We start from the raw sequence: 15875 nt of genomic DNA, 5'->3' as shown, positions 1-15875 counted from the left end.
TGTGTACCCAGAGATTGTTGGAATAAGTGAGACATGGTTAGATGAGGACGACATCCTGACAGGAATAGAGATGGAAAGGTATGATGTGTTTCGTGAGGATAGAAGGGATAAAAAGGGAGGGGGAGTGCTATTGATGATAGAGAAAGAGTTATGTCCATACAAGGTAGAGATGCAAGAGGGAAATAGGGCCAGTGGTTTTGAGGCAGTATGGTGTGAGATAGAGGTGAATAGAATCAAATACTTGGTGGGATGTTGTTATAGACCTGGTGATGTGGATGGTGGTGATAGTGAAATGTATAGTCAAATAAGCCAAGCAAATAAGAAAAGGGTGATCATTATGGGTGATTTTAATTATGGCAATATAGACTGGATTGAAGAGATAGCGACTGGAAGTAAAGAAAATGAGTTTCTTGAGTTTTTGAGGGATAACTACCTCAGACAGTATGTAACAGAGGGCACACGAGGATTAAGGGTCTTGGATTTGGTCATCTCATCGGAGGATGTAATTATAAATGAGGTGTCAAATCATCCACCAATTGGTGAAAGTGACCATGAGGTGATTACCTGGGTGGTTGCCAGCAGTGCAAGGACCCCTGTGAAAAAAGGGTATATGTGGAACTACAAGGGGGGTGATTATGAAGAGCTCAGGAGACAGCTTGCAGATGTAGCATGGAATGAGGAGTTAGCTGGAAAAGAGATCAATGCAGCTTGGGGGATTTTCAAAAACTATTTAGTAGATGCAATGTCTAAATGTATACCACGGGTGAGAAGGTTAAATAAGGTAGGTGTGAGATGGATGAATAAAGAGATTAAGCATGCAATACAGAAAAAAAAGGCATTGTGGAGACAGCATAAGAGAAGTGGAAGTAACCAATTTCATGAGGTCTACAAAGACCAGGCAAGGAGGGTGACTTGGTTGTTGAGAGTAGCTAAAGAGAGGTATGAACAGCAGTTAACTAATGAAGCCAAAAAGAATCCTAGGGAGTTCTTTCGATATGTAGCCAGCAAAAGAAAGAATGATTATGGAAGGAGGACATTGATTGGAGAAAAATGGTATAAAGACAGCTGTTGCAGAATGTGTTGTGGAGATACTTAATGAGCAATTCATAAAGATCTTTCAATCTTGTGAATGTGACTTCATGGAGAGATTAAGAGCAGTTGATGATGGGGAGGAGAGACTGACTGTAAGTGAGCAAGAGGTGTTTGGGGAGTTGAGTAAACTAGATGTAAATAAGGCTGTGGGACTTGATAATATATCACCACGTATTCTGAAGGAGTGTGCCAGAGAGTTGACACCTGCCTTGACATATTTTTTTAATACGAGTCTTGCACTTGGTCAAGTTCCTAAAGAGTGGAAGGAGGGCAAGATTGTGCCACTTCATAAAGGAGGTGATCGAACTCAAGCATCAAACTATAGGCCTATCTGTGTGTCAGGTGTTGTGGTTAAGTTGTTGGAGAAGCTTGTGAGAAATAGGATCCAGATTTGGGTTGACAACAATGGTATAATCTTTGATGGACAGCATGGATTTGCTAAAGGGAGGTCATGTTTTTGTAATCTACTTACTTATTACAATAAAGTGACTGCTTCCTTGGACAGAGGAGAAGGATACACAGTAATATACTTGGATTTCGCAAAGGCTTTTGATAGAGTACCTCATGATAAGTTGACAGTCAAACTAGAGCAGATGGGGTTGGATATTAGATTAGTGCATTGGATTGGAGACTGGCTATCTGATAGGTTTCAACAAGTTGTGTATGGGGGTGCAATATCTAGGAAAAGGAAAGTCACTAGTGGAGTGCCTCAGGGGTCTGTTTTAGGGCCATTACTATTTAACTTATATATTAATGATATTGGTGAAGATTTGGATGGAGATATTCAGTTGTTTGCAGATGATGCAAAGTTGGGACGAACCATAAAGAGTAGTGAAGATGTTGTGGCCTTGCAAGAAGACTTGAATAAATTGAGTGATTGGGCAAGCAAATGGGGATGTGAGTTCAATGTTGCAAAATGTAAAGTTTTAAAATTTGGAAAACAAAGATGGGATGCAGAATTTATGCTTGGTGAGAATATATTGTTGGAAGTAGAGGAAATAAGAGATCTGGGGGTGATAGTGGATAAGGATCTAAAATTTAGGGTACACATCGCCAAAATTGTGAAGACAACACAAAGACTTCTGGGAATGATGCGGAGGACACTGACATGTAGAAGTAGGGAGATACTTGTTCCAATGTATAAGGCTTTGATTAGGCCACACTTGGACTATTGTGCCCAGATTTGGTCACCGGGTTTTCAGAAGGATGAAGAGATGTTGGAAAGGGTCCAAAGGCGACTGACTAAGGTAGTTTCTGACCTCTGGAATGTTGAGTATGAGGAAAGATTGAAAAGATGTAATTTGCAGAGTCTCGTGGAGAGAAGGAAGAGGGGAGATATGATAGAGACCTACAAGTTGGTAAGGGGTTGTTATAGGATCAATGGTGGAGAAGTTCTACAGAGAATAGTGGGAGATCAGGGGAGAACCAGAGGTCATCCCTGGAAACTGTATAAAGAGGGTGTGAGTAAGGGAGTGAGAGGCAGGTTTTTTTCGTGCAGAGTTGTGAGTGATTGGAATGCCTTGCCTGACAGCGTGGTGTCTGCAAGTAGTTTGAATGTGTTTAAGACACGGTATGATGAGATGTGTGTGTAAGATAAAAGGACCTCCTAGATCAGTCTTTGACTCCATGAGGTCTTGTTTAATAATAATAATAATAATAAACAAACAAACACATCCCAGAAGGCAGATTGATTGCCCTATTATCGGAATGGATTCTCCTTTTTCTGACTTGCGCAGAAGTGTTGAGGGACCTCTAATCGGTGGGCGAACTATAATAAATCAGGCTTCATTTCATTATGTGAAAACGATGACAAATATCCAGATTTTTTAATGTACCACTGTATTATTCACCAACAAGTACTGTTGTAGTAAAAGATTATACACAAAAGATGTTTTAGTATTACATTTAAAATTGTAAATTCTGTTCAAAGAAAATTTCTGCAATGGCAGTTATTTAAATTACAGGCAGATGATGATAGGGAATTTCTGTTGTACAATAATGTTCGCTCGCTCAGCAGAAATCGATTTTTAGAAAGATTTCTTGTATTAATTAACGATATAAAATTTTTTCTTGATGAAAAAGGAGATATTTATCCACAATTGAGTGATAAAAGATGGTTGTTACACTTATCATTTTTGGTAGATTTCTGTACAAAATTAAGCAATTTAAATTTAGAGTTACAAGGTAGAGATAAAAATTTAATTGACATGTTAAGTTCAATAAAAATATTCCAACAATACTTACTTTTATTAAAGAAAAATATAAATGACTGCAAATTTAGACATCTCCCATATTTATTAAAATTTTTTGAACAAAATCAAGAAATGCTTCACTATGATTTAAAAGAATTTATTTGTGAAATAGAATTAGTTGAGGAAGAAATGAATTCAAGGTTTAAAGATTTTAATAAAACTGAAATGATTGTATATTTTATCAATAATCCATTTCAAGAAAACTTGAACATCACAGAAATTTCAAATAAAATTAGTGGGCTGTTTGATATAAACCAAGCTGATGTAGAACTTCAGATAATAAACATTCAGAATAGATTCATTTAAAATCAATAAACAATGAAGTCATTTGGAAGTATGCACATGAAAAATTCCCAATAATAACTGATATTGCGCGAAAAATTCTGTCATGTTTCGGACTGACGTACTTCTCAGAATCTGCTTTTCCAAATATGACCGTCATAAAAAATCAATTAAGAAACCAAATTACAAATGATCATTTGGATGATTGTCGGCGATTGGCAATTTCTTCATATCAACCTGACTATGAAAATATTGCTAGGTTCAAACAATGCCAAATTTCACGTTAACTTTTTTTTTTAATCAACCAGCATTTCCTGTAGCTTATGAGTTTGTAATCAATCTGTGTTTTTTCTAACTTTGGTTTTCCAAAATAGAGAAATATTTTATTCCAATATATTTTTTTTTTTTTTTGTTGTATTAAATATTTGTTGTAATAAAATAATTAACAGTGATAAATAAATTTTTAAATACACAAATAAAGTTTTTAGTTGTGTATTTTTTTTTAGTTGTTTATTTGTGCGAAATCAGATATCAGGTTGGGGAAAAAAATTGGGCTCCTCGGAAAAAATTACCAAAATCTTAAAAAAACATGACTTGACCTCTTGTTACAGACCATATAGAAAATTGGCATCCGTTATGCGCTTCACTAAAGATCAACTACTTCCCCTGGACCGACCTGGTGTTTACCAGGTCCCTTGCAGCTGTATTTGTCCTATTTAGGCCAAACAGGTAGGACAGCAAATTTCAGAACCTCAGGACTACATCTGCTTTCACCAGTACAGCCACTCTGGTCTTGAAGACGATGCTCTGGATACACGTCACAGAATATGGTGGAAGGAAGCCACAGTAATACACAGTAGCAAGTTCAAATTTGAAAGACTGTTCATGGAATCAGCCTCAGCCCTAAGAACTCAACAAATTTGCATGAGACTGCCCCAAATTTGGGAGACATACATCAGGAGATCTTCAGCCCAATGGTCAAGAATACCTACATAGCTAGGAGGCACCATCAGGACTTTTAGGAGAAACAATAGCTTCCTTGCTTCTTCCATATTTACTGTCTGTGTAGTGCCTGCGTGCATGTATCTTTATCTTAAGTTCGTTTAAATTCGCCGGTAAAATAGCCTTTCGGCTTATTATCTTTGTAATGGCATGACATTGCCATCTTCAAACCTTTCAAGCCTTTATACGAGAATTACTATCATCCACGGAAATTCCATTGCACGCAAGCCCTGCTTACTGTAAAATGAAGCTGAAGTTATCAAGACAATTGAATCATCTGACCTTCCTAAAACACTGCTGTGATAATCAGGTAATCCCAAATTGTGTGAAATTTAAGCACCGTTTCTTTTCACAAAAGGCTCTCCGAATCTATAACCACGGTAGCTACTCTCTGCTACGAGAACAAATTACTGCCACGTGTGTTCTCCTAGCTGATGCAAATAAAGCTATTCGGGCACTTGAAGAAGAGTTTTTCCAACACATTAAATCACGAGCTTTGGTCAATTTTATATCATGTCTCGTGTACTGCGGCAGATAAAGAATTTGAGAAAATTCAGAGTCGACATATCAAGAAATTTGAGAAATTAAAAAAGAACTCGACCTCCGAACCAAAACTTCCAACCAACACTGTAGTCAATCTTTCTTCAGTTACTTTAAAACCTGAAGCAATCAATGCTCTTTCACGTGGCCACAACTTCGCCATTGTTCTCAGAAAAATACCGGCTGAGGATAAAATGATCCAGATTGAACTCGGGATCCGCCACCTTCCAAACCACATCGCCAGCATTATTAGACTGGATGTAGCTTGTGTTCTCACCAAAGCAAGACCACCATAAACCATGATATTGTTAAGTTATGTCGATTTTGTCAATTTTAAATTTTTGTTATATTTAACTATATTGGATCTTACTAAATCTCCAATTAAATCTTCAATTATTCTACTGGCTGCGGTAATGTAAAATTACGTTAATTTGATTTATACCTTTACCTGTTTACCTTACTTACTCATTTGTCTCTCTTAATTCCCTCTTTAATCTCATTAATTCCTTACTCATACAACTCTTATTATTTCTCTATCTGCTGGCCGCTGTAAACGCATTGAATGATGGTGCACCGTACTGTTAACAAAGACACTGCTTCAGGCTAGAGCCAATCCCTTTCAATGTATCAATGCTGGAGAAGTTTTACAGAGAACAGTGGGAGATCAGGGGAGAACCAGAGGTCATCCCTGGAAACTGTATAAAGAGGGTGTGAGTAGGGGAGTGAGAGGCAGGTTTTTTTTTGTACAAAGTTGTGAATGATTGGAATGCCTTTCCTGAGAGTGTGGTGTCTGCAAGGAGTTTGAGTGTGTTTAAGACACGGTATGATGAGATGTGTGTGTGTGATAAAAGGACCTCCCAGATGAGTCTTCGACTCCATGAGGTCTTCGGGTAATAATAATAATAATAATAATTATATAACCCTGTTTCTAATTTTGGAAAAATTTATTTGTTAACGCTGCTCCATCTAAAATTATTAGATTAGAGAAGCTTCGTCGTCTGGGAGAAAACACCCATAATGGCGCAATATTCAATATTCATATAGTTACTATTCCCAGATTTCACCAAAATTTATGTGTCTCAATTTTACTGCAGTCATTGCTATCCCCAAAATTTTTTGTTTTGCACAGGCTCTACTTTATGAGTGGTGCATTGAGAACAGATCATGCAAGTTATTAGGTTGACAAGAAAGGATTTATTCATTAAAAATACGGTGCAACTACTGATAATTACTTAACTAAACTAATTCAATCATGCAGGTGTAACCTGGGCCTTCTTAAACTTTCTCAACGTGAAGCAATATGTAATACTAAACGCATTATGATTTCCTTCTAATTACTTAACATTCTTAGGTAATCATTTACCAAATCTTGATCTCAGGAACTATCTAACTATAACAAAACTATATATTCAATCACAACACATTGCAAGTCCTCATATACAGAGCTATAACATTCTATATGTGGATCAGATGCTAAAGTCCTATTACACTTCGAAAGTCCAATAACTTATCAGTTCCTGTCTTCATTACAATCTAACATTCCTGTATATACAAAAGATTTAAAAAGTTCTTACATTACTGGGGCATTAGGATCACTCTGGCTTTCTCTTTTGATCATCTGTTATATTCATATGACTCGATGTTTTTTCCTCTGGTTTACTGCTTTCAGAAAGGACTGGCAAGCGAATACGTTCAAGATTCACTTCCTTCGATATAGGCTAAGTTGGTCTGCAGTGATTGGTCAACGTGGTTCCTCATATCATCTCGGTCTACGCTGATTATACCACTGTTCCGAGGTCTATGCTCGTGCTGGATCTCTGTCTGACCGTATAGTTGCCTATGGACATCATCCTTCTCAACTGCACTCGAACTTCCTTCTCTGGGAACGACAGGAACAAGATGGAAAAAAAGAGCACGAGTTGGCATTGCCAAGATCTATATATTTACTGCTGTGATATTCTCCCTACTATGTCATTGTTTTTACCTGGAACCTAATTCTTCTGCACTCCGTGCCGTCATTCCCCCTTGCATCTCCATGGGAAACTCCCACATGCCTTTTAGACTTTGCATACATGACTGCTTCTGGACATGTTTTTAATCCGCTTATCTCTTCTGTAACTTTGATCTAAACTTTGGCATACTAACATTTTTTCACCTATTTTCAACTTCTGTTGTATTCACAAAGGCACTTAATATTATAATACATAAGGAAAATTTTAAATCATGGATTTTATCGTTATGTTGCAATCAATTTCAATATACAAGCATTTACCAATATACAAGTATTTCTCCATCTGCTTGGATACTTGTAAAATCTGAACGAAATATAGTACAATAATTTTCTCCTTCATTCAAAATTTAACAATATCCAATCCAATATGGAATATAAAGCTCTGTAGGAAATGAAGAAAAACAAAGAAATAATAATCACCAAAGCAGATAAGGGAAACGGCAACGTAGCACTCAACCAAACAGACTACACAGGTAAGCGTAATGCTCTATTATTAGATCGGGCTACTTATCTCCTTATGGAATACAATCCCATCCCACCAACTCACAAATTAGAAAACTCCATAGGCTCCTTAAGAAGGTCACTTCTTGGCCTGTAGAAGTTACTAACAAATTAAAACAGTATAACTCTATACCCTCCCTCCCGTATATGTGGACTCCCAAAAATACATAAAGAAAACGTGTCATTATGTCCCACAGTAGATGGAATTGATTCCCCCACATACATACAAATTAGTTAATCATTTGGCAAAGTGCTCACATACTATACTGGCAACACACCATCACACATAAAAAACTCTTCCCACTTCAAAGCCAGCATAGAAAATCTTACACTCCAAAATACTGACATAATGGTCAGTTTTGACGTCTCCTCCTTATTCACAATTGTCCCACTCAAGGAAACCTTAGAGCTAATCCAAGCTAAATTTCCTCCCGATATCTCATCCCTATTTCAGTTCATAAGGAACTCAGGCTATTTTGTTTGGCAGGGAAAATTCTATAAACAAATAGAAAGGACAGCCATGAGTTCACCACTCTGCCCACCCTTGGCCAACTTCTTTATGGAGACCTTTGAAGAGAAAGCCTTAAACTCTGCCTCGCAAAAATCAAACGTATGGCTTTGCTACATTGATGACGTGTTCGCTATTTGGCCACATGGCTCTGATACAGTCCTCTCCTTAATAGACTTAAACAACCAACACCCCAGAATCAAGTTCATCTTAGAAAAAGAGGAAAACAGCAGCCTCCCTTTCCTGCCAGCCTGATGGAATCTTGGTTTTCTCAGTTTATAGAAAACCCACCCATACAGGCAGATACATTCACCAACAATCCCACCACCTCCTCTCACAACAATATGGAGTTATTAAGACACTATACAACAGGGCTAAACTAATCTGTTAAAATGACAGTGTCCTAACCACTGAACGTAATCACATCCTCAACACTTTCTCAGCCAATGGTTACCCCAAAAAATCCAAAAAATATTGAAACCAGTAAACCACAACCCCCCCCCCTTTCACAACAAGGATTACTCTAAATCTATCACCATTCCCTACATCCGAGGCACCTTGGAAAAAATTACGAAAATCTTAAAAAAACGTGACTTGATCTCTTTTTAGAGACCATATAGAAATTGGCATCCCTTATCCACTCCACACAAGACCAACCACTCTGCTAGACCAACCTGGTGTATACCAGGTTCCTTGCAGCTGTAAGCTGTCCTATTTTGGTCAAACAGGCAGGACAGCGAATATCAGAATTTCAGAACCTAAGGACTACATCCGGTTTCACCAGTAGAGCTACTCTGGTCTTGCAGACCATGCACTGGATAAACGCCACAGAATACGGTGGTAGAAAGCCACAGTAATACACTGTAGCAAGTTCAAATTTGAAAGACTTCATGGAATCAGCCTCAGCCCTAAGAAACAAGCCAAACCTCAACAAATTTGGTTGCATGAGACTGCTCCAAATTTGGGAGACGTACATCAGGAGACCTTCAGCTCTACTGCCAAGAATACCTACATAGCTTGCTAGGGGGGGCACCATCAGGACTTTTAGGAGAAACAATAGCTTTCTCAAAAGAGAAACACTATTCTTAGAATCATCAGTAGCTCTCAGGAATCAAATAAATCTTAACAAATATGGTTGCATTAAGCTTCCTAAGATTTGGGAAATGCTTATCACCAGATGTCCCACTTTACATTCCAGGCCAACAACCACCCTTGGAAGGCACTCCATCTAGATAGGACTTTAGTGTCTCCCACATCATTGGGCTTAGTATTGTTTGTTATTTGTTTTTATGTTACATTAGTTTTTTTGTAATCCCTGAAGATGTCTCATTGACTGAGACGAAATATAGGAAGAATTAAATTCTGTTTTTAATCCTTTCTGAGTGCTGTATACAATCCATTAAGCCTCCAACATGATGATCTCTTTTCTAGCTAACTCCCCATTCCATGCTACACCTGCAAGCTGTCTCCTGAGCTCTTCATAATCATTCCCCCCCCCCCTTGTAGTTCCACATATACCCTTTTCTTACAGAGGTCCTCACACTGCTGGCAACCATCAAGGTAATCACTTCATGGTCACTCTCACCAACTGGGTGATTTTTGACACTTAATTTATAATTACATCCTCTGATGAGATGACCAAATCCAAGAACCTCAATACTCGTTTGTCCTCTGTTCCATATTGTCTGAGGTAGTTATCCCTCAAAAACTCAAGAAACTCATTTTCTTTACTTCCAGTTGCTATCTCATCATTCCAGTTTATATTGCCATAATTAAAATTGCACATAATGATCACTCTTTTTTTATTTGCTTTTCTAATTTGATTATACATTTCATAATCACTACCACCAAATTTCCTGGTCTATAACAACATCCAACCAAGTATTTTATTCCATTCACCTCTATCTCACACCATACTGCCTCAAAACCACTGGCACTATTTCCCTCTTGCATCTACGCTTTGTATGGACATAAACTTTCTCTGTCACCAACAGCATTCCCCTTCTCTTTTTACCCCTTCTATCCTCACGAAACGCATCATACCTTTCCATCTCCATTCCTGTCAGGATGTCATTCTCATATAGCCAAGTCTCACTTATTCCAACAACTTTTGGGTGAACAGACTCAATTAGTGCAACCATTTCACTACATTGTTTCTTACACTTCTTTATGGCATTTGTATATGAACACAACAGCTCATTCCTGGATTTACAGCTAGTTCCACTGATATCATTCATTCGATGTGATTTCTCCATGCTTGACCATTTCCCTTTCTGCTTATTCATTTTAGAATCCTCTTTAATGCCAACTGTTTCCTCTTGATCCCAGGTCATCCCATTCCTTTCCTGTCTACACATGCTTTCACATCCTCTTGGAGCATCCACCTTTCTCACGCTGTGTACCCCCTGTTCACCCTGATACTCCCTGTTTCCTTATTCATCTTAAACACCCATTCTCTCATTTTCCATAGTCATGCTAGTTACTTCCTCATTCATAACCACCTCTTCAATCTCTGCTATGTTACTCACCTGCTCTCCACATTACTTCCCACTTGATCTGATTCATTCTCTGTACTCACTTCTCTACCTTCCAGCAGCAGTTTCTCCAAGCGACTCACACTATAACCACTCAAATGCAGTCCATCGCTCCCATACAGTTGACTTTGTCCTTCAAACTCTTTCCACACATTAACAAACTGTACTCCCTTCTCCTCACACATTTCAGTCAACAATGTGGTAGAACTATGGATTTTTTTCCTATTTTTATCAATTTTGTCAAAAGATTTTTGCAATGCAACATAAGTGGAGCAAATTGGGGGAGGGGGGTAGCATTTCCTTTGCCATCACTTGCAAGTGATGGCAAAGGAAATGCAAGTCGCATTGTTTAGCTGAATACATATCTGTTGTTAAACCAGTTTTCACTGAATCTGGAATATTGTTGTTTCTATTATCAAACAAAGACCAGGTGGTCTTTATTGAATAACTTGAGCTCAGTAAGACTGAAGTGAAGGTGAAAGAAGGCTATAAATGGAAGTCATCATTTGCAGATACCTCTGCAACTCATCTGGTTGAACCAGTTTCAACTAAATTTGGAATATGGATGATATTGACATTGCTTAAAGTTGTTTAAAAAATTCAGTCCAATAGAAAGTGAAGATAATTTATAAGGAGGGAATGGCTTTACAGGCACTTCAACTTGAATTGTTAAACTGATTTTGACCAAGTTTCAAATATACTTCATGTTTTTAAGATCTCATGACAATTTCTTCACATTTGAGCCTGAATGAAAGATAATAAAGGAGGTGGAATAATGTGAAATGCCACTAACACATTAGTGTAGCCTCGGTACTCATCATTGAACTGATTTTGATTGTTTATTCCTTGATTGTTTAACTACTCATCTAAAAAATAAGAGATCTTATTATTAAGAGTTGATGAGTCCCCGACTCATCAATGGAGGCTATCTGCTACACGCACCAGCTATCATAATTGTACTTGAATTCATTCGCACTGCTTACACACACACACAACATCCAATAGCAATGCGTTCCATATTCAAATAATTCAAATAATTTTGTAAATACTGCATATCAGCTGCATTCCTGATTACCCTACCTATTTTTGCATCATCAGTATGTAGCTGTATGTTGCCTGTCAAATGCTTCCCAATGTCATTAATGTACATATTGAATAATAGTGGACTGAGGACTGATCCTTGTGGTGCACCAATTTTTGATATCTATCAGTGAGCCAATGTCTTATCCACACTAATATTTTATAATACAAACCCATATTTTCCAATTATGCAACAGTCTTCCATGCTGTATTCTATCAAAAGCCTTAGCAAAATCCAGAAGTATCATGGTATATATCCATTCCCCTTGTCTAGCTCAATAATAACATTATTATAGAATGTGAGCAAGTTGCTAAAACATGTCCTTCCTTTAGTAAACACATGCTGTTCATTGCAAAGTAGAGATTCTCTGTCAACCCATTTCTTAATGAATGTGAGTCCTAAGCAACTTTTCCAAAATCTTCAACACTACTACTGAGATACTTATTGGTCAATAGTTGCTAAATCAGTATTTGCACCACTCTTGTGCAATAGGATTACCATTAGTGGTGGCCCATACATAAGCACTACAACACTGCAGCACCCCCAAGGAAAAAATGAAAAAATTAAATTTTGTTTGTGTTTATAAATAATAACAATGCTTACGACATTATACAAATGCAATACAACAAGTTAAAGGTTACAGCTTATATTTTGACATTGATTGAATAGTTAATAATTGGAATTTTCTATTAACACTTTAGATTATGAAACAAATGCACTGCAATCTAACGCCGATATTCGTTTGCGCTTGTCATTGCATGTTACGTCATTCCCACACTGCTCAAATGGCAGTGTATCTTTAGTATCCTTACGCGCGTTATTTCTGTGAGATATGAAATGTTTATTATTGGTGCGTGTGCGTGGTGAACTATTTTTTTTGTAAATCTTATTTTATTTTGTTAAAATAACATATAATTAATTATTTATTATAGATACAAGGCTGAATTATGACGAATCTCACTGTTGAAAATATAAAGAGAATTATATTTTTTCAATTATTGTTACACGAAACAAATGCACTGCAATCTAACGCCGATATTCGTTTGCGCTTGTCTGATACGAAACTTTTATAATCGGTGTTTGTTCGTGGTGAGGATGAAATATTTTTAATAAAGCAATTTTTAATATTTAAATTTATTTGAAAGTTTATATTTCATTTGGTCAGACTGTAATAAATTTAGTTTAATCCTTTATCCAAGTGTGTGCAAACAAAGTTTGCACCTGAAAATATCTTCAAGACTGGGGCAAAGTGGTACAACACCAGGCAACTCCTTGCAAAGGTGGAGCAAGCTACCAACACTCCTATCTCAGTATCTCCCATAATGCAAAACACATCTCCTTGCAGATATGTATAATGTTATGCATTACGGGAAGGGCCACTACCCAGACTTTGTTTGCACACACTTGGATAAAGGATTAAACTAAATTTATTATAGTCTGACCAAGTGAAAAATAAACTTTCAACATCTTTCTCTAAATCCAGAGTAATTTAATAAAAAGGTGGCACACCATTTGGCAGCTCCTATAGGAGGAGATGACCTTGCTAATGCTTCTGCCTTGGTATATATCCACTTGGGTCTGGCTCCCACTGAAGAGACCTCAATAAAGGTCGAAAATAGTCTGGGTAGTGGCCCTTCCCTTAATGCATAACATTATACATATCCGCAAGGAGATGTGTTTTGCATTATGGGAGATACTGAGATAGGAGTGTTGGTAGCTTGCTCCACCTTTGCAAGGAGTTGCCCGGTGTTGTATCACTTTACCCCCAGTCCTGAAGATACTTTCAGGTGCAAACTTTGTTTGCACACACTTAGATAAAGGATTAAACTAAATTTATTAAATTTATTTATTAATAACTTCTTTACTGATGAGGGAAATTTTTTATTTTATTTTTTATATGCAACACCCCCACTTAAAATTTTCACTGGCCGCCACTGATTACCATACATTCTTTCTACTCCTGCAGAGTCTTCCCTGTTCTGAGACAGAAATTATATAGCCTGGTTAAAGGAATAGCCAGTTAAGCTGAACACTTTTAGCACCTGTGCCGATATACCATCAGCCTCTGTTGCTGAATTCTTATTCAGTTTATGCAACAGTTCTAATACCTCCTCCTCATGCATCTGAGTTTCTTCATCCAATGAAGAGGTAGCAGGTAACTCAATGTTGTATACACCAGGTTGATTGTTTTTAGCAAAATTGTCACTCATTAGTTGAACAACAGATGCAGAAGAAGTTGAATATTGAACAACTTCTTCTGCATCTGTCATCCTAACACCATCTGCATTCAGGAGAGTTATTCTTTTATGTTCATTTTTACTTCTACTTGCAACATAACGATAGAATTCCTTGGGATTATCTTAAGCTTGCACAGCTAGTTTCTTTTCATACTCAAACTTAGATTTTTGTACAACAGTTGTTAACCTTCTGGCCTGCTGCTTATAATTTTATAATTTTCATAATGGACATCATCCTTGTGCTCACGATATTCCTTCCTCATCATCCTTTTTTATGAATCTCTTGCTTAATAATACACATCCATTTGATTACTACCCTATTTATTCTTTGAACTCTCAGGACACATTCTGATATTGCATCATTTAAGTATTTTTTAAACGCTTCCCATGTACTGTTGATATTCTTCCCATCCAGTAGCTGATACCATTGTGCTGAACTTAGTATACTCCTCAGTTGGTCATAATTTCCTGCTCTGTAGTTCAGCATGTAACCTTTTCTGAATGGAACATTTGTGAACTTAGCCACTTCCCAAGTGAGTATTGTATGATCCTGTAATGAACCAGAGGCAAAATAGTTATGTCTTTAACTGAAACACCCTCTGACACTATAATCAAATGTAACACTCTTCCGGTTCCTTCTGTCACATGTTTCTTGAGAAAGTTGTCTTGCAATATCTCAAAAAACTTTCATTCTTCTCATGAGATTTTATTGGAACCAATCAATGTTTGGATAATTAAAATCCCCATTATGATTATTCTTTTCACAACCATCGTCTTTATTTGGTGATGTGTTTCTTCATCGCTAGCAACCAATCCACCAGGTAAGTAACAACACCCCACTATGTATCTGATTTTGTTAGATTCCACCTCACACCAGATAGCTTCAAACTCTCTGCCACATGAAAAAAGTACTAGTATTACTATTGTAGGTCTCCACGAACTGGATTCAAGTCATCCAACATCATTAGCAGCACGCTCCCTTGTCTCTTATCCTGGCTATCCTTCCAAAAACTACTGTACCCTTGACACGTAATACCAGTTAATATGTCTGATTTTGATATCCAGGTTTCACTAATGCCTGTAATCTGAGGTCCCAACATATTGACCAAGTCACAAACTCTACCCCTCTGTTTCTGATATTTCTAGCATTTGTGTACAGACATAATAAACTGCCTGTATGTTCTTTTGTATACTGTTGTCTGTAGTCTGTGTGACTCAGTTGGTCAACTTGCAGATCCCTGTTCTCTAGTGCCTTACATATGCAGACATCCTTGCATAAATTTTATGGGTTTGAACCGGATGAAGACAAAGTCAAAATTGTTCTCTCGTCATAATTATTTCAATATTTATTTATTGAAAATTTATTGATAAATTTATTGAAAAAAATGTTTTCTTAATTATTAGAATAATATTAGAACTGTAGATTACAAATGTAAACCAGATTATATCATTAACAAGTCTGGGTATTGAACCATATCAGATTTTCGTTATGGTTTGTAAACATTTAAGAAATAGTATCAGTGATTTCACTACTTAAAAATAGACTGCAGAATAGAAAATTACAGTATATTTTAACTTAGATGATTCAAGAGGTGTACATTTACAAGCAGTTATTTTTTTATTAATATTTGAAATATGCATGAAAATATTTATACCACAGACAACTTTATCTGAAATACTTATCATTTCAGCTATAGGTGCCCCTGTTCCTACCAGTAGAGAGTTGCCACCTGATTTAATGAACAGTGCTGTGGTATATGTAGATAGTATAGAAGCAGCTGCAAATGAATCAGGAGATATTATATTATCTCAGGTAAAATACTGTCTTCCTCTCA

The 15875-nt window shown here is 37.0% G+C and overlaps 1 protein-coding gene across 1 annotated transcript in view; it reads left to right on the top strand.

Moving 5' to 3' along the window:
- LOC150102840 (ketimine reductase mu-crystallin) overlaps positions 1-15875 on the top strand; it is a 222630-nt gene that overhangs the window by 123188 nt on the left and 83567 nt on the right. Inside the window, exon 4 of the mRNA XM_090398047.1 lies at positions 15732-15853. Within this exon, the coding sequence (XP_090254173.1) occupies positions 15732-15853 (122 nt within the window). The remainder of the gene's footprint in view (positions 1-15731; positions 15854-15875) is intronic.

The sequence above is a fragment of the Typopeltis vanoorti genome, chromosome 9 (genome assembly GCF_054136105.1).
Source record: "Typopeltis vanoorti isolate ZY-2024b chromosome 9, IOZ_Tvanoo_1.0, whole genome shotgun sequence".
Lineage (NCBI taxonomy): Eukaryota > Metazoa > Arthropoda > Arachnida > Uropygi > Thelyphonidae > Typopeltis > Typopeltis vanoorti.
This window is presented reverse-complemented; position numbering and strand designations above follow the sequence as displayed.